Source organism: Pholis gunnellus, assembly GCF_910591455.1.
Source record: "Pholis gunnellus genome assembly, chromosome: 2".
Lineage (NCBI taxonomy): Eukaryota > Metazoa > Chordata > Actinopteri > Perciformes > Pholidae > Pholis > Pholis gunnellus.
This window is the reverse complement of record NC_136536.1, coordinates 533173-559208: the sequence shown is the minus strand read 5'-3', so window position 1 is coordinate 559208 and position 26036 is coordinate 533173. Positions and strand designations below refer to the sequence as shown.

Below are 26036 nucleotides of genomic sequence, written 5' to 3'. Positions count from 1 at the left end.
GCTATCTCGGTTCCTCAAAGGCTGATCCGCTCAAACAGTCTCGTTAATTCGAACCAGAAACAGTCGGCTAACGACAACAGTCGGCTAACGACAACAGTCGGCTAACGTATACAGTCGGCTAAAAGAAACAGTTGGCTAACGACAACAGTCGGGTAACGCACACACACACAGTTGACGAACGACAACAGTCGGCTAACGACAACAGTCGGCTAATGACAACAGTCGGCTAACGCACACAGTCGGCTAACGCCAACAGTCGGCTAACGACAACAGTCGGCTAACGTATACAGTCAGCTAACACAAACAGTTGGCTAACGACAACAGTCGGGTAACGCACACACACACAGTTGACGAACGACAACAGTCGGCTACTACAAACAGTCGGCTAACGACAACAGTCGGCTACTGCAAACAGTCGGCTAACGACAACAGTCGGCTAACGCAAACAGTCGGCTAACGACAACAGTCGACTACTGCAAACAGTCGGCTAACGCAAACAGTCGGCTAACGACAACAGTCGACTACTGCAAACAGTCGGCTAACACATAGTCATCTAACACTCACATCAACACTCACCTGTTAGAGTCTCTTCAGGGCCCTATTCCTCATACGTGGTTCAACTAAGTCGATCAAATGTCCTATTATCCAGCTTAAATGAACTCGATGATTGACATCAGGCTATCTCGGTTCCTCAAAGGCTGATCCACTCAAACAGTCTCGTTAATTCAAACCAGATGTCAGTCATCAGGATCGTTGCGCGTGCCCGTCCTACTTCAAAAGGGGGAAGCGTCGATCACCGAAACTATGACTTTCTAACAGTACAACGGCAAATCAACTCAAAGAAAGAACCTCTTTTTACTCCGCTGACGAGCAGGAGATGATCATGAACGCATATGAGGAATTCAAGACCATAATCATGGTGAAATCTAACGCTGCGAGGGCGACGAGAAGCATGGTGACATATCACAGACAAGTTAAATGAGCAAGTGTTGGGAAAACGTATCGGCTAATTTTAAGTGCCTCATCACCTCAATCAATCAGATGATATTTCTTTAAATGTGCTGCTGGCAGTAGGCTTCATGGAATGTATCATCCAATGAGATCTATAGCGAACATAATTATATCAACTCTTTCAGAATAAGTAGATAAAAACAAACCCAAAGAGAATCTAACTGATACGAATTAATAGATACTTATGAGGATATATGTACTGTATGCGCTTATGTATCATGTACTATATATGTGTGTATGTACATGTATGTGTAGATTACATATAGAACTAGGACTTTGAATGTGTGTGAATCTGTGTGTGGGCGGATCAGTGTGTGTGTGTTATTCATAATCAGCAGTAAATAAATGTTGTGTGATTGTCTCTGTTCTTCATCATGTTCATCAGTAATGATCTCTATGCTGCACTAATAACACCGTCACATCATTATGATGCTTTACACCATCATGTAGTTCAAACAGCCATCAAGAGGACACGGGAGCAAGTCCACACTGAGCACACACACATGACTCAGCATGGTGACCAGTGCAACATGTTGCCATGGTGACGTCATGAACACATCATGAGCTTCTTCAGCACCAGATAAACGTGATGAACAGCACGGCGTGCAGCGGCTTCCCCGATGTTCTCTCATCACCGACGCTGTTCAACATGAAGCATCGCTCCACAGCGAGGCTGCATCAGGCTGTGAGGCGTCCGTGCTCGCTGCACTACGAGGAACGGGGCCCAGATCAGACTGAGAATAAAGACAGAGAACCTGAGGGTCATGACTAACAGCTGGAAAGGTCTGACCCCAACTAATAACTGGCAGGGACTGAATGGTTCAGACTAACACCTGGTAAGTAACTGGACATGTAATAGTTTAAGAAGTTAGGTTAATATCTGGTATCGTGGTATTTATTATTACTGGTGGATACGGACTAATACCTGGGGATGAACAGGACAAGATCTGGACTGGATGTTGCTGGCTAATACCTGGCAGGGTGAAGACTTTGAGATGAACATCTACATTCATATCTGATGAAAGAATGTCTGATGTGGATGTTTGTTTTGTTCACCGGCTGCTCTTCTTCTTCAGGATGAATCCAGTGAAAGTCTCTGTCTCCTCCTGGTGGCTCCGCCTCCAAACTACAACCAACGTTCATCACCAAGAACACGAGAAGAATAAAGAGGATTAAAGGCTCTTTATTTATTATTGTTGGTATGAATACATCATTATTTATTCATGTTTTAACCTTATTCCTCTTCATCCTCACATTTCTCTGGTGATTCATAAATCAATATGATCTGATAAACGAGCCGTTATTGATCCAGAGGTTCACCAACAGAATCAACATCTGTTTCATATTTCAACCACAAATCACAAATAGATGATTTTAGATTTATAAGTAAACGTTTGTGGATGAAAACTTAATTTAGCTTCATGTGATTTCATTAATTCGTCTTTTCTTGAATTTAAAGGAGAAAATGAAAAGAATATGAAATCATAAATCATTTGAATCAGAACAAAACGACACAAAGTTCACAGATTTAATAAAGTTACACGATAAAAAACTTGTATTGGAAACACTTATAAAACTTTAATGTCAGTGACAAACTTTAAACTTCCACTTTAATAAAGAGTTAAAAGTTGACATGAAGCTCAACAACAGGAACTTTAAGGCAGCGATGTGAAGACAAACATTTATAACACGCAGAGTTTTAATGTGTTAAAGATTAAAAACAGAAAAATACAATTTATATAAAAACTAAAAGCTACTCTTACTTCAGGTTCATTTCCCTTTTAATCACTTTAGAGAGAATAAATATCAATAAAATACTTTAAATATATTTTATTTTGAAATGTATGACGTGTAAAAAAAACTAGAAAATAAACTAGAAAATTTCGCAAGAAATTTTGACAGCGTGGCTTCTACTGCCCGAAAACGTCGCAATATGTCGCTACACAGGCCGATGTTACCGGTAGTATCGTTGAGGTTCGATTGAGATATCGCTTCTCTCTTTTCTGCATTTTAGATCCATACTCTTGGATTTAATCTTGTATAACGGTTTCAATTTCCTGTACATGTGAACTTTTCACACACCAAGCCGGGACAAGTGCTGTCTGTCTTCAACAGGCAGCTAAAAATATTGTTCGCCGTTAATGGTGTTAGCATTGGAGCTAGTTTTCTTGTTTGTATTGAGAGGGACCCCTAGTCATGGTTATAACTTTATAACAATTAACAATCCACAACTAACGCTCTTTAACAGAGCAAATCACCACGACACAACAGTCTGTGACACAAACAATTTGTAACACTAATAATTTTACATTTATAAAATTAGACTGCCGAAACACCCGTCCGTGGGAGAAATTTGCCTATATCAGTCTAACCATTCGTGGTTCAAGACTCTGATCTCTCTGGCAATCTTTCTCATTTGGAGATAGATCTATGTTTTAACATTTACAGCTCACCCAAATAGTGTCCTGCTCTGCGTAGTGTTTCCTCGTCTCGCCCACTTGTGTCATGGTGTGTGTACATCTCACTGGAATCAGGAAACTTGTCAGAATACCCATATTTGATTGGCTGAGCTGCATCACGTATATCTCTAAGTCATGTGTGTATGTGAGTCTGTGAGCCTCTGTTCACTAATTAGCTCAATCAGAATCACCTGTGCACCTGCAGCCTGTTCATGGAGAAAAAGCAGGGAAACGCCTCTCAAACAAATCCTCAAAAACCCCATAACCGTAGCTCCTATTGGTTCGAGATTAATACATGACGGGAAGGATGAGTTGAACAACAGATCCTGTGAAAATTGTGTCTGTAGTGTAAAGAATGTGGCTAAACTGGCGATGTAGAAATGGGGTACCGTGTTCTGTGGAAGATGTTCTTGAAGTAAAATGTAACATTGGTCTCTATGGAGCAGAAAGCTGGTTTTCCTGTCAGTTAAGGTCTGTAATGCAAAATGTGTAAATGTGCTGGATTCCACAGTCATTTCTCTAGACCAGCACACGATTAGCTAACTTTTTTGCAAAAAATAATGCATGAAGAGTGAAAATTGTGGGACTCAATACACACACATTATAAAATCTGAAATGGACCCAAAATTTTCCTGAAACTTAATCTGCGACTTCATGAAAACTGTGCTAGCTATCAAAATGTCGATTTGGCTCAATAACGTCCAGCATTTTGTCTACGTTTTAAACTTTAAATCATTTTTCTATGTTAAAGTATGGCTTGTCAATATGGGTCCAAAGTTCAGTGTTTTTTTTGCTCTCTTCACGCAGAAACCCCATTCAAGTCAATGGGGCGATTTTGCTCAGTTTTTCGGGATTTTCGGGAAAACCGCTGGGTGAATCTCTTATAAAAGTCATAGCACACCATTCCGGATCGGGCCGCACGTTTGGATATACTTTTCGCGCCGCTGTTGGCAACGCTGTGTGAGGAAAAGCGTGCCAAACCTTTCTGGATAAATAAAGAAAGAAAGAAGCCCGCAGGATTACAGTCAGTGTGGCACAAAGCCACACTGAATAAATAAAATGCGTCCAGATTATTTTTATTTAGTCAATCAAAATAATGATTCATGACGATCTCTGAGTTTTTCGAGTTATTGTTACAAATTAATATAAGCTTTTATTTTGAAATGACAGATACTCCATCTCTCAATGTTAGAAACTTTAATAAAATTAGTTAAAGTAAGTTTCACTTTGAAATGTTCACATTTATATTTAGTATCATTTTGATTTCTGTCATAATCTTTTCTCGTCAGAGCAAATTTCATTTTTTAGATTTTTCTCACAATTAATTTAAGTTAGAAATGTTGAATATTTTCCTTCAAAAAGTTAATATTCCTTTTAGAGTAAGTAATATAACCTTTTATTTTGAAATGATGGATATTCTAATTAAATACATTTATGACAAACAAATATTTAGTAAAATAATCAAAATGTGGTGTTTTATTTACTATCTTGTACTTTTAAGTCACCGTTTTTATTTCGTCAACGTATTTCTTTTGGGTCATTATTGATCAGAATATTAATCTGCTGTCAGATGATTTCTATGTTTTCTATTTTCATTTAAAGCTTTAAATCAAAACATTTCAGCAGGTTTTCACTCAGAAATGTGAAATACTGTGAAGAGCTCAATGAATTATTAAACAACCGTAAATACATATGATATGGAAGCTGAGAGCCGCACAGGTATACAAATATTAATATTTGTAATCCTTTTAAGTTGAGAACGTTGAGATCATTTAAATATATTTTTCAGGGTGACCGTGGCTCACTGGGTAGAGAGGGTCGTCCCGTTAGCTGCTACGAGTCCTGTGTCGAAGACACTGAACCCTAACGGCTCCCCGGGCGCTTATCAGGGGCAGCCCCCTGCTCCCAATGTACAGGGATGGGTCAAATGCAGAGACAAATGGCCCCCTTAGCGGGATTAATATAGTATAATCACATAAAAAAATCTTCCCGACGTCTTCTTCTTAAAAAGTACATAATAATACTGCAGTAGTCCCATAAAAAATAATACTGCAATTGGACATAATATTGCAGTAGTACCGTAATAATACTGCAGTAGTACCGTAATATTGCAGTAGTAGTACCGTAATAATACTGCAGCAATAATACAGCAGTAGTACCGTAATAATACTGCAATACCACCAGCAGAGAGAATGAAAGCAGCCGTCTGTCACTCAGGATCCTTTCTGTTTAGCTGAACACCTGGAGGACAGAAACAGGAAGAAGAAGAAGAAGAAGTTAACTTCCTGTTCTGTTAAAGAGTCGCTATACTCATTTTAGGCCCAATCCCAACATCCCCCCTAAAGCCTCAAACCCTAAACCCTCAAGGACTCACTGAGATCACCTGATTAAGTGGTTGAGTGTGAGTGTGAAAAATATCATGTTTATTTATTATTATTTATTGTGTTTAATTATTGTATATTATTTACTCCCTGATTTGAATGTCTTCCTCACAAGATGAGTGGTATCTCATATAATCTATTTACTCATTTTTGTCAAAACAGCTTCAATGACTAAATCTAATATTTGATGACTAAATACATATTCTCTGATTTTATGTTATGTTCCATATTTAACCCTTAATATTTCTGATTAAATATAATGTGACAGGTTGAACACATTATTTTACGTCTCCATGCGTCCACTGGTTACCCCGTGTTTAACGTCACATTGCAATGAATTGTGGGTAATTCCCTTTGGCAAAGTCTGCATCTAATGCTGACTTAAGGAAAGGGTTCATAAAGGGTTCACAAAGGACTCATAAAGGACTCATAAAGGGTTTAGAAAGGGCTCATAAAGGGCTCATAAAGGGTTCATAAAGGGTTCATAAAGGGTTTAGAAAGGGCTCATAAAGGGTTTATAAAGGGCTCATAAAGGACTCATAAAGGGTTCATAAAGGACTCAAAGGGTTCATAAAGGACTCAAAGGGTTCATAAAGGACTCAAAGGGTTCATAAAGGGCTCATAAAGGACTCATAAAGGACTCATAAAGGGTTTAGAAAGGGCTCATAAAGGGTTCATAAAGGGTTTAGAAAGGGTTCATAAAGGACTCAAAGGGTTCATAAAGGACTCAAAGGGTTCATAAAGGGCTCATAAAGGGCTCATAAAGGACTCAAAGGGTTCATAAAGGGTTCATAAAGGACTCAAAGGGTTCATAAAGGACTCAAAGGGTTCATAAAGGACTCATAAAGGGCTCATAAAGGGTTCATAAAGGGTTTAGAAAGGGCTCATAAAGGGTTCATAAAGGGTTTAGAAAGGGCTCATAAAGGGCTCATGAAGGGTTTAGAAAGGGCTCATAAAGGACTCATAAAGGGCTCATAAAGGGTTTATAAAGGGCTCATAAAGGGTTCATAAAGGGCTCATAAAGGGTTTATAAAGGGCTCATAAAGGGTTTATAAAGGGCTCATAAAGGGCTCATAAAGGACTCATAAAGGGTTTATAAAGGGCTTATAAAGGGTTTATAAAGGGCTCATAAAGGGTTTATAAAGGACTCATCAATGTTTACAGCCTTTCAGTGTGTTTTATCATCTAATACAACAAACATGTTCCCAAAATATATTTTCATTGAAATACAAAGTGTCTCCCTAAAGGTCTAAATGAACGAGTTTTATCTGCAGAGAACTGAGTTTAAAACGATCACAATAATCTTTTTAAATATGTTAAATACATCTCAGTAGGAAAAATCTATGAACAGAAAACACACACACACACACACACACACACACACACACACACACACATATAAAATAAATATATATTAAAAGTATATATACATAAAATAAATATATATTTATAAATATATATTAAAAAAATATATATAGATATATAAATAAATATATTGATTTGTTGGAGCTGAATTTGCATAAATGTGTAGATTTCATGAGGAAAATAGAAAAATTGTGATAAACATAATACATTTTATAGAGATTTAAAGAATGAAATTGAGAATAAAGACGTTAAATAATCTACATTCATCGTGACTTTTCTTACTTTAACAAAGTTGTATAATTTCAGGACTTGCTCTTGAAATAATAACTTCTAATTCGTAACATCTCAACTTTCTTTGTCTCCAGATTTATTTATTATCACTGAAGCTGCAGAAATAAAATGAAACATTTTACTAGAATTTACCTACAAAAGAAGACAAACTGCAGAGTCTTTGAGTCCATTTCCGTGTTTATATAAAACTTTACCAAAAGAAGTATTTACAGGTTCAAACATCACGACCCAGACAGGAGGAGGAGCTTAAAAAGATCTCTGGAGGAATGTGATGAGGCGGAAACATTGTTTCAGGTTTAAGAGGTTCTATGAAACGTTTGGGAAAAATATCTAAAATCTCTGAGCAAATTATAAGAAATAAAATGAATTAAACTGCTGCTTCAATCTGAATATTTATTAGGAATTTTGATGCAAAAAGCAGGAAAAAAACTAATTTTCAGATTAAAGATTTAATACGGACGATGAATTAATTAAGAGTTTTGTTTTCTCACAATAATGAAATAAATTCAATCAAAATGTGGAGATAATTATTCCTTTATAAGCATAAACTAAGACGGTTTGTAAATGTGATAAAAGATTCAGGTTTGATTTATGTCACAAAAACTAAATCAGAAGATTCTCTTTAGTGATATTTATTGATCCTGATATGAGAAGAAAATGATCGTTTTACATGATTAATGATCTCAGTATTTTGTTTTCATTTTTATATAATATTTGTTTTTTAATTAAATAACAAAATAATCATCTCGTTTTTTCAGGAGAAAACTACTTTTTATTATTATAAATATATACATTTTTCAGATAATTATCTCAAGATAACGAGGTAATCAATATAACTAATTATAGAATAATTTTGATTACAATATAATTCATAATAAATATGGTTTTCTTGCGATATTATTTGGATTTAATCCAAATAATGTTTATCTGATTAGACGTTATTGTTGATCGATATTGATCATAAAGATATTGATCTGGTTCATAATTAACTTGTGATCGAGAGAAAAGGATTAAAAAAAAGTTTCATATAAAACATCTGTGATCAAATAAAAAAATAAAGAAAGTTATTGTTTAAATAGTTTTGTCCTCATTTTCATGGCAACCGTTGAATCTGAATATTAATCAATAATGAATAACAGAGCCTCCTCCTCCTCAAACTTTCATTCCCTCTTAAATTAAACGTAAGATATATTAATATAGATTTCTATTGATTTGTTCCCAAAACAAAGAAAACATTTCAGTTTTACAAAAAACAAATTAACAAAACTGAAAACGTCAGTTTTGTTTTTGATAAATGAAAACGAAACATTTTGAACTTTGAGAGGAAAAAGAAACTAATTGTTGAACATTTTGTCTCCGTGACGACCAGCTGAAGAACAAACATTTTTAATAATCAACATTTACTTGTTTTCATGAAGGAATTAAATGTTTGTCCATGAAGTTGAAATATTTCATTATAAAATGTTTGTTATGTTGGAAAACAGATTATTCTCTCCTCATTGGTCAATCAGCTGCTGGAGCCAAAACAACAGGAAGCTTCCACTCAACGTAAACAACAACAACGTAAACAACAACGTAAACAACAACGTAAACAACAACGTAAACAACAGGAAGCTTCTCCACTGAAGACATTCAGGAAGTCTCCTTCACCAGAGTCAGTCTCCTTCACCAGAGTCAGTCTCCTTCACCAGAGTCAGTCTCCTTCACCAGTCAGTCTCCTTCACCAGAGTCAGTCTCCTTCACCAGTCAGTCTCCTTCACCGGTCAGTCTCCTTCACCAGAGTCAGTCTCCTTCACCGGTCAGTCTCCTTCACCGGTCAGTCTCCTTCACCGGAGTCAGTCTCCTTCACCGGTCAGTCTCCTTCACCGGTCAGTCTCCTTCACCAGAGTCAGTCTCCTTCACCGGTCAGTCTCCTTCACCAGAGTCAGTCTCCTTCACCAGTCAGTCTCCTTCACCGGTCAGTCTCCTTCACCGGTCAGTCTCCTTCACCGGTCAGTCTCCTTCACCGGAGTCAGTCTCCTTCACCGGTCAGTCTCCTTCACCGGTCAGTCTCCTTCACCGGTCAGTCTCCTTCACCAGACTGCAGTCGAGACAGACGTGGTCTAAAGAGACTCACGAGAAGGAAAAGAAGAGGAAGAAGAGACAGAACAAGAGGAAGCAGAAGAAGAGCTGGATGTGTTAAAGTGATGAAGGTCATATCATCTGTTTTAATCTCTTCATGGACGTCTTCATTTATTCAAGATATTTTCTAGTTCTCACCGTTTATTTTCTTCTGCAGATTAAAATCACAGATATTATATTTTATATCTCAAACGTTCTCATCGGTTCTCTGTGGACTTCAAATATAAACGCAGACAGAAAACGTCTGAACGCTTCTTTTTTCTCACCATTTTGTGTCGATTCTGAAAGACCGAAAATAAGGAGCTGAACTGAGGAAACGTCCTCCATCACAATCAATAATCAGCGTAAGGCTTCTCCTTTCATTAAGTAACAGAGAGTTTTAAGGCAGCTCCTCCTCCTCCTCCTCCTCCTGTTGTGCTTTAAGCAGTTAGTCTGTGACGAGAACGGCGGAGGGGAGGAGAGGTTAGTGTTTAGGGAGGAAAAGCAGAGTTAAAACCAGACGTTCTCCTCCTCCTCCTCAAGTCAGAAGGAGTTCAGAGTAGACTCCTCCGTTCTACTTTTCATCACAGGAGGAGGAGTGAAAAAAGGAGGCGAGGAGGAAGTTAGAAAAAGACGAGGAGAAAATCTCCTCCGTCGTCGACAGTCTTCAGCTGAGATGAGGAGGTCTGCAGGAGGGGGAGGAAGGAGAAGATCAAGAGGAGATCCTGTCCTCCTTTGGATGAGTTTAGAGGGAGGAAAGGAGTGAGGAGGAGGTGGAGAGAGGGGAGTCACTTCACCAGCACTGACTTTGGCAGAAACGCCTCCATCTCGGCGCCTCCGTCCATCCTCGGCGACGCCAAAGACGCGGAGGAAGAGGAGGAGGAGCTCAGTGACGAGGAGCTGGCAACGGTGGCTTTGGGGAGGCTGTACATGTAGACGGCGCCGATGACAAGCCCCGCCCCCACCGTGAAGAGCAGGTCCACCTGGAAGCCAAACAGGTAGACGGACATCACCGTGGACACGATGATGGAGAAGGAGGTGGCGAAGCCCTTCAGGATGTTGTCGGCGTACTTCACCACCACGGCGACCAGCAGCCCGCCGAACGCCTGGTTGAAGATGACGCACCACACCGTGCCGGTGTAGCCGAACAGGAAGCCGCGCTCGGCGACCGCGGCGCCGTCGTTCCACCAGAGGCCCAGCGCGCCGAGCGCCGTGCCGAAGATCCCCAGCTGGACGTTCCTCATCCAGACGGACGCCGAGCTCCCCTTCAGGATCTTCTCGAAGTAGACGCCGGCGAACCCCGACGACAGACAGCTGATCACCACGGCGACCAGACCCACCGAGTAGTTCTGGTGGGAGTCCTCCGACACCGACGCCTCCTTTTTCCCCTCCTGCTCCAACTGAGAGGAGGAGATCAAACGTCAATCAATCGGGTTATAACCAGGAACAAGTACGAAGATCTTCTACTGCAGTAAAAGTACTACTATTACAGAGTAGAGGTACTCTGTTTCAAGTAAAAGTCCTGCATTAATCACCTTATTGAAGTCAAAGTACAACAAAAAGTAAAGTAAATAAGTAAAGTACAAGTATCTGGAACACGTCCTGAAGTAGTAAACGTGAGCCGCAGTACCTTAACAACTGAACAGCGCCGTACCTGAGCGGCACCGTGCCTGAACGACGATGTACCCACGGTGACGTACCCACGCGGTGACGTACCTAAGCGGTGACGTACCCAAGCGGTGACGTACCCACGGTGACGTACCTAAGCGGTGACGTACCCACGCGGTGACGTACCTAAGCGGTGACGTACCCAAGCGGTGACGTACCCACGGTGACGTACCTAAGCGGTGACGTACCCACGCGGTGACGTACCCACGCGGTGACTTACCCACGGTGACGTACCTAAGCGGTGACGTACCCACGCGGTGACGTACCTAAGCGGTGACGTACCCAAGCGGTGACGTACCCACGGTGACGTACCTAAGCGGTGACGTACCCACGCGGTGACGTACCTAAGCGGTGACGTACCCACGGTGACGTACCTAAGCGGTGACGTACCCACGCGGTGACGTACCTAAGCGGTGACGTACCCACGGTGACGTACCTAAGCGGTGACGTACCCACGCGGTGACGTACCTAAGCGGTGACGTACCTAAGCGGTGACGTACCCAAGCGGTGACTTACCCACGCGGTGACTTTTTCCACGCGGTGACGTACCCACGGTGACGTACCTAAGCGGTGACGTACCCACGCGGTGACGTACCCACGCGGTGACGTACCCACGGTGACGTACCCACGGTGACGTACCCACGGTGACGTACCTAAGCGGTGACGTACCCACGCGGTGACGTACCCACGGTGACGTACCCAAGCGGTGACGTACCCAAGCGGTGACGTACCCAAGCGGTGAGGTACCTAAGCGGTGACGTACCCACGGTGACGTACCCAAGCGGTGACGCACCTAAGCGGTGACGTACCCACGGTGACGTACCCAAGCGGTGACGTACCTAAGCGGTGACGTACCGAAGCGGTGACGTACCTGAACCACGGCAACTCCAGCGAAGAGCAGCAGCAGAGAAACCCACTGAACTCTGGACAGAGTCTTCCTCAGCATCATCACGCTGAACAGAGCCGTGGTGAGGATCTTCAGCTGGTACGTAACCTGAGAGGACAGAAACACGTCGGGACTCGAACCACCGGGGGAACGTTTCTACCAACTAGTATCCTGATGTCAATAAAACATCCCGTTCCTTCATCATCATCATCACACTGTAGTTTATTCTGAAACTTTGTGTTTTTAAAGATTAACATCTTCAGTAAGAACCAATGAGACACAGACAGGAAGTGAGACCGTATTAAGAGACGGACCAACAAGAAGATTTGAGGTCTGACCTGGAAGGTGGCAGCTGGCAGGTTAGAGATGGCAACGTACTGCAGGTTGTTCTGCAGCGTGTAGATGAGAGAAGGAACAGCCAGTTTCACTGTGTCTTTGTACTGAAACACGATGGAGTCAAACAGGAAGTACACAGTGTCCTTCACATGGACTGGGGAGGGAGACAGAGAGGGAGGGAGACAGAGGGAGGTTGTTATTGTCTATCTCTGGCTGGATTAATAAAGTTATTTATTTTCACTTCAATATAAATGTTCAGTTCTTATCACAGTAGAATAATCAGTTAAATAGAGATATTTAACTGATATAATAGTGATATTTAACTGATATAATAGTGATATTTAACTGATATAATAGTGATATTTAACTGATACAATAGTGATATAATAGTGATATTTAACTGATATAATAGTGATATTTAACTGATATAATAGTGATATTTAACTGATACAATAGTGATATAATAGTGATATTTAACTGATATAATAGTGATATTTAACTGATATAATAGTGATATTTAACTGATACAATAGTGATATAATAGTGATATTTAACTGATATAATAGTGATATTTAACTGATACAATAGTGATATAATAGTGATATTTAACTGATACAATAGTGATATAATAGTGATATTTAACTGATACAATAGTGATATAATAGTGATATTTAACTGATATAATAGTGATATTTAACTGATATAATAGTGATATTTAACTGATATAATAGTGATATTTAACTGATACAATAGTGATATAATAGTGATATTTAACTGATATAATAGTGATATTTAACTGATATAATAGTGATATTTAACTGATATAATAGTGATATTTAACTGATACAATAGTGATATAATAGTGATATTTAACTGATATAATAGTGATATTTAACTGATATAATAGTGATATTTAACTGATATAATAGTGATATTTAACTGATATAATAGTGATATTTAACTGATATAATAGTGATATTTAACTGATATAATAGTGATATTTAACTGATACAATAGTGATATAATAGTGATATTTAACTGATACAATAGTGATATAATAGTGATATTTAACTGATACAATAGTGATATAATAGTGATATTTAACTGATACAATAGTGATATAATAGTGATATTTAACTGATATAATAGTGATATAATAGTGATATTTAACTGATATAATAGTGATATTTAACTGATATAATAGTGATCTTTAACTGATATATTAGTGATATTTAACTGATATATTAGTGATATTTAACTGATATAATAGTGATATTTAACTGATATAATAGTGATATAATAGTGATATTTAACTGATATAATAGTGATATTTAACTGATATAATAGTGATATTTAACTGATATAATAGTGATATTTAACTGATATAATAGTGATATTTAACTGATATAATAGTGATATTTAACTGATATAAGTGATATTTAACTGATATATTAGTGATATTTAACTGATATAATAGTGATATTTAACTGATATATTAGTGATATTTAACTGATATAATAGTGATATTTAACTGATATAATAGTGATATTTAACTGATATAATCGTGATATTTAACTGATATATTAGTGATATTTAACTGATATAATAGTGATATTTAACTGATATAATAGTGATATTTAACTGATATAATCGTGATATTTAACTGATATATTAGTGATATTTAACTGATATATTAGTGATATTTAACTGATATAATCGTGATATTTAACTGATATAGTAGTGATATTTAACTGATATATTAGTGATATTTAACTGATATAATAGTGATATTTAACTGATATAGTAGTGATATTTAACTGATATAATCGTGATATTTAACTGATATAATAGTGATATTTAACTGATATAATAGTGATATTTAACTGATATAATAGTGATATTTAACTGATATAATCGTGATATTTAACTGATATATTAGTGATATTTAACTGATATATTAGTGATATTTAACTGATATAATCGTGATATTTAACTGATATAGTAGTGATATTTAACTGATATATTAGTGATATCTAACTCACATTTCCTCTGCAGCAGGATGATGAACAGACAGGTCACGACCTTCAGGACCTCCGCCATGACGACGGCCGACGTTGTGAAGAAGCGGTCGCCCGGCAACGTGCGGACGTATCGGATGCTGAGGATGAGCGACGCGTTCTGGACCACCAGCACGGCCAGACTGATGTACTTCAGCCTCCTGTGGACTGTGGGGACCAACAACAGGACACAGGTCACGTGAAGCCACGTCTGTTTCTGATGACGAGGATCAGCTGATCACATCTGGATCAGCTGTCAGTCGGCTTTAACAGCTGGAGAGACTTCAGAGAAGTTTGTGTCTGTTCACATGATCTCTGGACTAATAATAGTAACTAATAACACTAATAACTCATAAACACACAGTGATCATCTCTGGAGTCTGTTAAACTGTGTTTATGAGATCAGGATCATCTCTACGGTGGAATGTTTTCGTCTTGTTTATGATTATCTGCGTCTGAACGTTTTAAACTGTGACTGTGACGTCATTATTAAATAACCAGAACATGATTATTGTTTCTCTTAAATGATGAAACTCATGAAACTCTGAATGATCCTCAGTGACTGAATGAAATGATGATCAATGATGTAAAGATCTCTCACTTTCATCCTTTCATCATGAAATTATTGAGGAAACATCATGAAAACACAAATCTTTAATAAATGAAGGAAGTTGTTTGTGGTTCTTTTGTTGTTCAGACTACAATGAACATCTATTTAAACCAGAGAACAGATCAAATATAAACTAGAGTTTAATCTGATCTGTCTTCACTCTGGTGTTAAACTCAGTCATCAGTCCATCGGCTGCAGCGTCCAATCACATGACGAACACTGAGGGGGCGTGTCCGCCGTTAACACACTTCCTGGAAGGCTGCTCTCGTGGTTCCTCGCTCATGTCTCCTCACTCCTCTCTCCTCAGAGCGTGAATATGGAGGAGCAGAACAACTTCCGGTTCAAGCGAGGACAAGTTACACCTCCCAGAGTGCACCTGTCCACATCTCAACAGGTCTTAGAGGACCACCCTGATGTTTATTCATCATCCATCACTGATCACTTCCTCTAGATTTAATTCACTCTAAACTTTTAACTCTTTCTTTGAGTGACGAACGAAACACAACAAATCAATATTTCTCTTTTACAGACAAAAGAATGTTAAAATAAACTCCTACAGAGCTGAAACATCACGTTATTACATCAACTGATAATTTATCCTGTACTACACCTCAGAGGTACATGTTGTACTTTATCCTGTACTACACCTCAGAGGTACATGTTGTACTTTAGTTCGAGGTTCTACTAACATGATGATCTTAATGTAGATTAAACTAAATGAATGCAATATAGTTATTTTAATCCAAAAGATGTGACTCATCAATACCTGTACTGTGACTACACCTGTGTGGCATTGTGGCCTCAGTAACCACACCTGAACCACACCTCCTCCACGTCAGCATTCCTGCCACTCATCAACACACCTGGAGGTTAAACTCACCTTTAATACGGCTGTTAGCATTAGCTGTTAGCATTAGCCTCCACAAAGCACAGTGACCACATTGACTAACACTGACGGGTCAGTTAGCAGCAACACAAACTAGTTTTCGACTAGTAAACAGAGGAGTTAGCCTTGGACGTTAGCCTCTAGCATGATTATTCAATTTAAATTAAAACTACGACCCTTTCTTTATTCATTAAACTGCTGGGATAAAGTTAAAGTGTCGGCATTAGTTTGTTAGCATACTAGTTAACTTTACTGGTTAACCTTTATAAATACTAGCCCTCAATAAGTCAGCTAAGTTTGGTGAGTTTAGCTGCTAGTTAGCTGCTAGCTAGCCAACTAGCCTTTGACGCCATACACCTATAAAGCCCGACACAGACGGCGAAAATGTGTGACTTTTAATGTATTTAAATAAACTAAATATGGAGTGTTATTTCATCACACCAGTCCTCCCATCAGGTACCAGCTAGCCCGAGTTTTAGAGCCGTGCGGGCCGTGTGTAGTTAACCCATCCCCCGGTTCTCCCTCCCAGGTACCTTCACTCTGACTCCCGCTCGTCGTCTTCTCCTCCTCCGCCGCCGCCTGGCTGTGGCTCCCCGCGGCCATGCTGCGCTCCCTCTGCCCGCCGTCCAGCTGCCTCGCTCGGCTAACGTCAAACGCTCAGCTAGCCCTCCTAAAGCTAGCCTCCTAAAGCTAGCTCCTCGGGACCCGGACCGGAGCACCGAAACTCCAGGGTTGTTTGTTGTTGTTCAGGTTAAAGAAGCGACAGGCAGACAGGCCGTCAGACAGACGGATATGAAGCCGGAGGAGCTGAGGTCAGAGGAAGCAGCACAAACACCGGGATGAAAACACTCGCGTGGAGGAGACGAGGTGTTCAGGAAGTGAAGGAACTACTGCTGCGGAGACACGACGACCTGACAGGAGGCACCACTCTGTCACTAAACTTTAATGCACAACATTTTAATTTTTTTAAATGTTTTTATATACCATAATATAGTACAATCGTTGTGAATTTCTATCTAAATATATATAATAAATCTCACTATTTTCAGAAAAGTTAAAGGAGGAAACTAATGAAATACTCACATACACAGATATGGACATTTTAAACGTATATTTGCATTCATTCATTTGTTTTTGTTTTTCAAAATAAAGTTGAAAAAATGATTTTCCTTTGCCCACAAATATTTTAACTTAATTACTCATCAGTCTGTTTTGTGAACCCTGCGCTTTTTAACTTTGATAAATGTATAGAAAGAAGAAATACATTTATAATTGATGCCGCGTGAACGTTCTGTGATGAGGAGCTCTGAATAAACAGCCAGAGTGAGACCTCCCTCATCCTGCTGACAACAACCGTCTCCTTGTTCTCCTGCAGGTTGAACGTGAAGGAATCCTATTGGCTGCTGGGTGAAGCTCACCTGTCCGCTCACGTTAGTGTCCAGCGCCACCTGCTGGTTCACTGTGAAACAACACGATATTCAGGTCCAACTTCCGGCTTCAATGCACCTTAATGACCGTAGTTACCAAATGATTGTTACATAAAGTAATGAAGTGAAACATTATGCAATATAGTGTAAAATCATGTAACATAATGTAATTAGTGCTGGGCAACGATTACAATTTAGAATCGCGATTAATTACATGTTTTTATTGTTGTGCTCAAAGTTCAACAATGAGTAGTGTGTTGAGCTCTTCTATGTTAAAGTGCTGCTCTATGAACTAAAGGTCAACAACATTTGGTGTAAACACGTTAAACTCATCAGGTTCTTGTTAACAGCAGGATTCTCTTCACACAGCAGCAGTTGTAACACAGTTATAATGATTCTGATCATAGATATTCAGACGTGTTCACAACTTTATCTTCATGTGTGTCAGAGATGAATTTAAATAAACATCTTAAACCTGAAACCTATCTACGTCATGTTTTAATGTTTGTTAAACTCTCAGTAGTGATAACTAAATGATATGATTATTATACATATTACAAACAAAACACTTTAAAAACTCTAAAACAATAATTTAAATTAATAATTTCTTTCGTGCTTTTTCTGGTATGTTGGTCAGACACTATGCTACGCTGATTAGTGTAATATGTGTGGTGTTTGTTATAAATGTACTGGTACATAGAGGGTGATAAGAAGCTGTACGTGGAGGGACTTAGGACCCAGGGGAATGTAGGGGAAGCATGGAACCTGTAGTCTGTACCGTGACAGTAACGTGCAGCACGAGGAAGCTAAGCTAATAAAGAGTTGAGTTAAGAGTTTGTGCTCTTGTGTGTGTGTGTGCGCCTTTAGAACAATGTCAATGATCAGATATTATTTGTGAAAACACATACAAATAAACAGAAACCAAAGAAATATTTCTACTTCATCGAGTAAACATTTTACATTTAAAACAAATATTAGTTCAGAGGATCTTAACAAAAATGATAAACATTAATTTACTTTAACAAATAAAAGTTTCTTTAAGAAACAAGTCTTTTGTGACTGAAGATTACATTTAGTTCAAGAAACATTTTTAACTTTATGAATGTAATGTATTATGTGAAAATGTTGAATAAACATATAATATCCATAATAGTAACAGAGTCAGTGAACTGACCTCAGAGTCTCCAGTCTACAGTGTGGACTCTCCAGTCCAGCAGACAGCAGCTTCACTCCGGATCCTGCAGGCTGTAGTGACTCAGGTCCAGCTCTCTCAGATGGAGGGTTGGACTTCAGAGTCTCTGAGAGTAGTCAGCCAGTATGTCTGTCATGACACAAATATTACAACATATTATTATGAAAGAGGTCACTTGATATTTACTTCCTGCTTTGATGAACATTGTCTCTTTACATCAGTGGTTCAGCTGATCTAATCTCACTGTGTTTCACATGAAACAATAACTCTCATTCCTGCATACTCTTCATTTGTTGTTGAGGGATCCACACCTCATCCAAACCTTCCTCTCTATCCATTTCCTCAAAGAATGAATTCATTGATTGACTTATCCAATGAAAGATGAAACAAATACATAGAAACATAGGGAAACTGTGGTAGTGCTGTGTACTGCAGCTGAACTCTGATACTATCTCACGCCGAGAACTAAATGTGAACTTAAACAAGTCTATTAATTGTAATGCTGTGTTCTTTCACGTCGCGTTACTCGAGGGAGTTTGATTTCCGGATCATTTGTGTTTATTAGCGTCACTCTCGCGCGACGCCCCGGAGAGGAGGAGGGGCTTCCTCTGAGTAGACAACGTTTCATCAATCACGGCTGAAATAACTGCTAACGCTGCTTAGTACTTGTTGTACACAACTAACAAACAGCAGCATATCTCACGGACCGATACGCTGCATTTCCTATAGCTACTTCACAATAAAAGCCTTCTGCTGGTAGAAAACTCTGATTTGAAGCAGAAGGAAATGTTGAGTTTTCATTAGCAGGAAGTGAACTCAGCTTTGAAATGAATAAAACAATCAGTAAACAATAGAATCAGGCTGATATCTGAAGGTACAAACGAGGACTCATGAGTTAAAGTAACTTTCAGTTAGAGTCAGTTAGAAGCTATAAAAGTGTTGATCCAGTCAGTGTAGCTTCAGATGTGGCTTTGGTTTGAGGGAGGAGCTTCTGTTGACTCCACACGGCTCTCAACATGGCTGACGGCTGAGCCAGCGGCTAGAAGCTAACGGTGCTAACAGTTCAAACAGCAGCAGTGCTGAGAGTGTTTCCCTGAGGGGTAACATGGGGGGGGGGGCTACACTTTGATGACACGTTATCAGCTGTGAGCTAACCTCACGACCCCGAGGTCACGAGAGTTGGACTGAGTCTCAACCGCTGGCTCTGGCTACACAGAGACGTTACTACTTAGCTGTGTGAGATGTTATTATTGTAATGTTCCGGACCTTTTGGAATGTTAGTTGAAAACCACTGCTCTAGTATAACATAACGTAGTTCATCATAATATATATATTTATATGTTTGTTTTCACTTTGTTCGTCAACAGTGTAACGTCTTACGTGGTTCGTGGGTTCATTGCCCCTCGTCGTTCTTGTTTTGAACACTATGAATTGTGGGTAAAGAGAAGTCAGGACACGACGTGATGAAGTGACAAAAACTGTTTAATTCAAACGTCGGATCTTATTTTCGATCCATAAATTGTTATTTAATGTAAATAAAACAGAAACAAGTGACCAACGAGCCACTTTGATCATAAACCAATAACACACAAGTATTCACAGTGACATCACATCCAAACATCAACGTGTCACTACCAGGAAGACAACAATAAATATCTTTGTTCTGACGTCAAATGGACTTCCTGTTTTAGCCTAGAACAGCTTCTGTGCTAGTTGTACTGCAGTAACTTATTATTATTATTATTATTATTTCCTGCATCAACCAACAGATTTATATCAACAATATATTTTCTACTAAATGACTAAATGACGTTTGTAGAAAACCAACCTGAGGACGGTGACGGAGCCATAAAATAAAGCTGTTTGTTCTCTGATGTAACTACAGAACTAAACAAATAAATAACCAAAAGGAAGACACCAAACCTGCTGCATCCACACAAAGAGATAAATAAATGAACAATAAAAGAAAGTTAAATCAATTATTTTTTCTCCAAGTGGATCACAGCAGTGTTTTCTTCATGTTTCACTCCGTTAACAGAGAATAAGTTCCTCCTGTGGGAGAGAACGAGAAGATGTCGCTGATCTGCTCCTTTAAATCCAGTGTGAGCTTCTAGTTCCTGTCGCCGCCCTGCTGGCTGACAGAGGAACAGTCTGTACAAGTCCAGAGTCCTTTGTGTTCAGGGTTACGTTTAGTCTCCAGAGCCCTTTGTGTTCAGGGTTACGTTTACTCTGTCCAGAGTCCTTTGTGTTCAGGGTTACGTTTACTCTGTCCAGAGTCCTTTGTGTTCAGGGTTACGTTTAGTCTCCAGAGCCCTTTGTGTTCAGGGTTACGTTTAGTCTGTCCAGAGTCTTGTGGGTTCAGGGTTATGTCGACTGTACGTTCATGGTTGATCCGGTGGTTACAGGGACTGGTTTGGCAGAGAGCTGTGGTCCTCCTGCTGGTCTCCTCCTTCCTCCACCTCCTCCTGTCCTCCCTCCATCCAGGGGTGAGACAGGATCTCCTCCAGAGTCGGTCGCTCTTTAGGAAGGTACGACAGACACCAGCGAATCAGAGACTGGCATTCTGGGAAGACAAATTGATGCGAGGTTTTAGTTTAAACACATCTGGACATTTGAGCCAATCAGATTGCACGGTGATGGGGGGCTGGGGGGTGTCAGGGTGGGTTCTGCTTACCTTTGGAGACCCTCCTGGTGAAAATGGGCGTGGCCCTGACGATCTCCTGGTCGCGGTCGAACGGGATGTCGCCACACACCATGTCGAAGAGCAAGACGCCCAGAGACCAGACGGTGAGGGAGACCGCCTCGTAGGACTGAGACTCGATCCACTCGGGGGGGCTGTAGACCCGAGTCCCTGAGGAGGGAGGAGACGAGGACACAAGGAGACGAGGAGGACAGTTATCGATACAGTCTTTTCAATTGTAAAAAGCTTTATTGATACGATCTGACGGTTGACGGTCTCTGTACCTTCAAACTCTCTGTACGCCGTCTCTTTAAGAGGAGCTCCGGATCCAAAGTCAACCAGCTTCACCTCCAGCGTCCTCGTGTCCACCACCAGGTTCTCGTCCTTTATGTCTCTGTGCACCACGCCGTGAGCCTGAAGGAACCGCACCGCCTCCACCACCTGACGGAAGAACCTGAGGGGAACAGAGAACTTTAACAACAGAACCACACACAGTAGAACCACACAGAGTAGAACAGTAGAGACTACAGAACCACACACAGTAGAACCACACACAGTAGAACCACACACAGTAGAACCACACAGAGTAGAACAGTAGAGACTACAGAACCACACACAGTAGAACCACACAGAGTAGAACCACACACAGTAGAACCACACAGAGTAGAACAGTAGAGACTACAGAACCACACACAGTAGAACCACACAGAGTAGAACCACACACAGTAGAACCACACAGAGTAGAACAGTAGAGACTACAGAACCACACACAGTAGAACCACACACAGTAGAACCACACACAGTAGAACAGTAGAGACTACAGAACCACACACAGTAGAACCACACACAGTAGAACCACACAGAGTAGAACTACACAGAGTAGAACCACACAGAGTAGAACCGTAGAGACTACAGAACCACACACAGTAGAACCACACACAGTAGAACCACACACAGTAGAACCACACAGAGTAGAACAGTAGAGACTACAGAACCACACACAGTAGAACCACACACAGTAGAACCACACAGAGTAGAACAGTAGAGACTACAGAACCAGACAGAGTAGAACCAGACAGAGTAGAACCACACAGAGTAGAACCAGACAGAGTAGAACCACACAGAGTAGAACCACACAGAGTAGAACCACACAGAGTAGAATCACACAGCGAGTAGAACCACACACAGTAGAACCACACACAGTAGAACCACACAGAGTAGAACTACACAGAGTAGAACCGTAGAGACTACAGAACCACACACAGTAGAACCACACAGAGTAGAACAGTAGAGACTACAGAACCAGACAGAGTAGAACCAGACAGAGTAGAACCACACAGAGTAGAACCACACAGAGTAGAATCACACAGCGAGTAGAACCTGAGTGCGAGGCGTTCCGTCAGCGCTCCTCTCTCGGTGATGAAGTCAAACAGATCCTGGCTCAGTGGCGGGCGCTCCATCACCAGCAGGAAGCCCCGCCCCTCTACCTGGAACCAGTCCAGCAGGTGGACGATGCCCCCGTGACCTCCGACCTCTGACAGTCGCTGTAGCAGAGCAATCTCCATGGGAACGGGGCTGACCTCACCGGGCTGAGAGGACAGAATACTTTATAAATACACATTTACTATTATTACTAATGTACTACTGTAATCCATGTCTATAAATACACATTTATTGTTTTATGTATACAACAAATAGTTAAATAACCATAAAATTATAACCTGTGTAATGCTATTAAAACTTATTTAAATTATTGATTATTTTGTCATTTTATCAGACCAACAGTTAAACAGTTACAGATGTTAATAACAACAATAATGTCTGTATGATGAATAGAACAATAAGACGTCATGAAGGTGTTTTTATTTCACACAGAAACTCCAGTTTGGTTTCTGCAGGTTTTTTTTGCCCTGCTCCGACGCCTACAGGTGTGGTCCAGGTGGTTTTATGTATGTGTGTGTGTGTGTGTGTGTGTGTGTGTGTGTGTGTGTGGGGGGGGGGGGGGGAATCCCAGCTAAAGTTCTGATGAATAAGAAATGAGTTTGTAACTGATGGGGAAATCCTGCAGGGTCATTTACTGACCTGTGACATCACAGGGGGCCGGCCCCACTAACGGCTGTAGTTCACCTGTCAGTCCAGCAGAGGGCAGAGCTGACCCGAGGTCTGTTCTCTACTAAATAGATTTACTTTGTTCTTCTTTAGAACAAATAAACTCACCAGTCTGGCCCACTGCTGAACTCTGTCTCTGGAAATCTGTTTGACAGCAACCTGGAGGGATCAAAAGAGAGAAGTTTATTATTATTACATTAATATCATTTATTTATATTATATTTTGTTCACTTCTTCAAACTCATCATGGCTTACTTTTTAAAAGTGTTTGAGGACTTTCACACCATTTTATTTTGTAAAGCAGTTTGTTTACAAATGTGCTGTTTAAATAAAGAATGATTGATTTGAATATTATTTCATAAACAAACAAACTAAACACGAAGAACTGAATGAATGTGTCGTCTGACCTGCAGTCCATCGGAGAACCTCTGGCCTGAGAACACGGAACCGAAACCACCGCTGCCGAGCAGAGAACCACAACGATACTGACTGCAGAACGGTTCCTTCACTAGAGAGAGAACATCAGTCAGAACCAGTGGTGGGCCGTCAGGGCCTGCAAAGCCTTCTCTGCTGGCCTAAACACAATCACAAAGTTAGAGCTATTTTATAATTTTATAATTGTTCTTAAATGCACTACATGTATTATAATTCATAAAGATATTTTCCCATCATCTTATGTTCTCATTGCACAGCTACTGTGCTCCTCAGCTGCTCTGCTTCAGTGCAGCTTGTTTTAAGTAGAGCTTTTATCCAATCAGAGTTCACCTCTGTGTCTCTAGGTAGAAGAGAGGCCCCAGGCCTGCAGACTCACCAGTGAATCCATGTGCAGGTTAAGTGAATGGGGACGATGTTGTTGATCGTCATAGTGTTCAACCAATCAGATCTTTAGTTTGACATGTTGGGCGTATTCTTTGACGTGTCAGAGCTGCTAGCTGGCCTACAGCTACGTCAGCATTAACACACAGCTCAGTTTCCAGGAGCAGCTCTGCAGTGAGGTGCAGCGTGCGCTGTGATTGGTCAGTGGGCGAGCACGTGACTATTGTGAAACAAAACTTAAAGTAGCCATCAGAGCTTAGTCTGAGTAGTAAGAGTTCAAATTGAAAGATATGGAAGAAATGATGAATTTTTTTGCATTTTCTTGGTGTAGATTATTTATTTTTTTACTGAGCTTTGTTTTTTAACACTCAATGGCTGAAGGAGGAGAAACGGTGAGATTAAAGTGAGTAAATTGAGTTTGTCTTTAAGTGAACAGCAGCTCTGGTAAGTTAAATGCATTTGTTTGTACATCTGCAGCAGCTTTAAGATGCTTGTTTATATATTATTATTTGTACAACTTGTTTTTATGAAGATGGATTTGTGTTTGGTTTAATATGCGATAGGAACTATTGTTACGTCCAACGTTGCTCTGGGGACATATTTAGCTGGTGCCAGTGTTGCCAACTTGGTGACTTTCTCGCTAAATCTGACAACTTAATCCCTCATGGTGATTTTTTTTGTCAAAAGCTACTAGAGACACATCTAGAGACTTGTTGTGGTGTTGATGGAGACGTTTCTGGTGTTGTGACGTTAAAGCTCGTAGTTCTGCTCTGTGTGAACGAGCAGCAGGAGCTGCTGTGAGCTCCTCAAAGCTCTCACAGGCTGCTCTCACGCTCTCTATCTACAGGTGTTGAGCTTCATTTTTACCTGAAACAAATAATAACGTAGCTGTGTTTCAGCTGCAGGACAGCAGTGAAGGCCCAGCTATAAGATGCACGGTTCCTTCACTATAGAGAGAACATCAGTAGCCTAGCTAACGAGCTAGCTAAGCTAACTTTAATTAAGAGTTAGTTCTTAAAGCTGCAGGGAGACAAAGTGATGTCTTTCTCTTCTGACCCGCTTCCTTTAAACACGTTTTATTTTATATTTTATAATAATGTAATATATTTTATAATAATATAATATATTTTATAATAACATAATATATTTTATAATAATATAATATATTTTATAATAACATAATATATTTTATAATAATATAATATATTTTATAATAATGTAATATATTTTATAATAATATAATATATTTTATAATAACATAATATATTTTATAATAATATAATATATTTTATAATAATATAATATATTTTACAATAATGTAATATATTTTATAATAATATAATATATTTTATAATAATATAATATATTTTATAATAATATATTTTATTACCGTGTCTCGCTCTGACTTCCTCCTCAGGTTGAAGCTCCGCGGCTCTTTTCTCCAACATCTCGTCAGTTGTATCCGGTAGAATCCATCCTGTTGTCGGTTGAAAGTCTCCAGTCAGTCGTTTCTAAACCTTTTTCTTCACGTTTCCCGCTTCACACTTTTAAACCTAATAACAGCAAATAAAGAATAAGACTGTAAACGTGACTTTGTGCTGTAAACCGTTCAAACGTTGAAGGAAACAAGACTTCACTCACTCTTACGTTACTGTTTATACTCTTCTGTCAGACCACGCCTACTCCGCCCTCCTCTGTCCAATCAGCGCTGAGAAGTGTGCCCAATGTTTTGAAACCGTCCCGGCCAATCAGATTCAAGCTG

At 39.8% G+C, this 26036-nt stretch overlaps 2 protein-coding genes across 2 annotated transcripts; both read right to left on the bottom strand.

The window, feature by feature from the left end:
• Nucleotides 1-7672: 7672 nt before the first annotated feature.
• Nucleotides 7673-16912, bottom strand: slc35a2 (solute carrier family 35 member 2). Its single transcript, XM_079178447.1, has 5 exons — nt 16584-16912; nt 14540-14722; nt 12500-12651; nt 12147-12269; nt 7673-11007 (listed from the first exon to the last, which is right to left on the bottom strand). The coding sequence occupies exons 1-5, from the start codon at nt 16651-16653 to the stop codon at nt 10396-10398; spliced, it is 1140 nt and encodes a 379-aa protein (XP_079034573.1). The 5' UTR covers nt 16654-16912; the 3' UTR covers nt 7673-10395.
• Nucleotides 16913-20133: 3221 nt separating this feature from the next.
• pim2 (Pim-2 proto-oncogene, serine/threonine kinase) lies at nt 20134-25877 on the bottom strand. Its single transcript, XM_079179462.1, has 7 exons — nt 25665-25877; nt 23866-23966; nt 23567-23617; nt 22730-22938; nt 21634-21803; nt 21344-21520; nt 20134-21232 (listed from the first exon to the last, which is right to left on the bottom strand). The coding sequence occupies exons 1-7, from the start codon at nt 25720-25722 to the stop codon at nt 21069-21071; spliced, it is 930 nt and encodes a 309-aa protein (XP_079035588.1). The 5' UTR covers nt 25723-25877; the 3' UTR covers nt 20134-21068.
• Nucleotides 25878-26036: the final 159 nt, after the last annotated feature.

What these genes read in the sequence shown, in the direction of transcription:
- pim2 (XM_079179462.1), bottom strand. Translation starts at nt 25,722, where the DNA reads ATGTTGGAGAAAAGAGCCGCGGAGCTTCAACCTGAGGAGGAAGTCAGA. An exon ending in ACGGAACGCCTCGCACTCAG is followed by an intron (nt 21,804 to 22,729) that starts GTTCTACTCGCT and finishes TGTTCCCCTCAG; the next exon opens with GTTCTTCCGTCAGGTGGTGG. An exon ending in CACCAGGAGGGTCTCCAAAG is followed by an intron (nt 21,233 to 21,343) that starts GTAAGCAGAACC and finishes TTGTCTTCCCAG; the next exon opens with AATGCCAGTCTCTGATTCGC.
- slc35a2 (XM_079178447.1), bottom strand. Translation starts at nt 16,653, where the DNA reads ATGGCCGCGGGGAGCCACAGCCAGGCGGCGGCGGAGGAGGAGAAGACG. An exon ending in CATCCTGCTGCAGAGGAAAT is followed by an intron (nt 12,652 to 14,539) that starts GTGAGTTAGATA and finishes CTCCCTCCCCAG; the next exon opens with TCCATGTGAAGGACACTGTG. An exon ending in CTGGAGTTGCCGTGGTTCAG is followed by an intron (nt 11,008 to 12,146) that starts GTACGTCACCGC and finishes TCCTCCTCTCAG; the next exon opens with TTGGAGCAGGAGGGGAAAAA.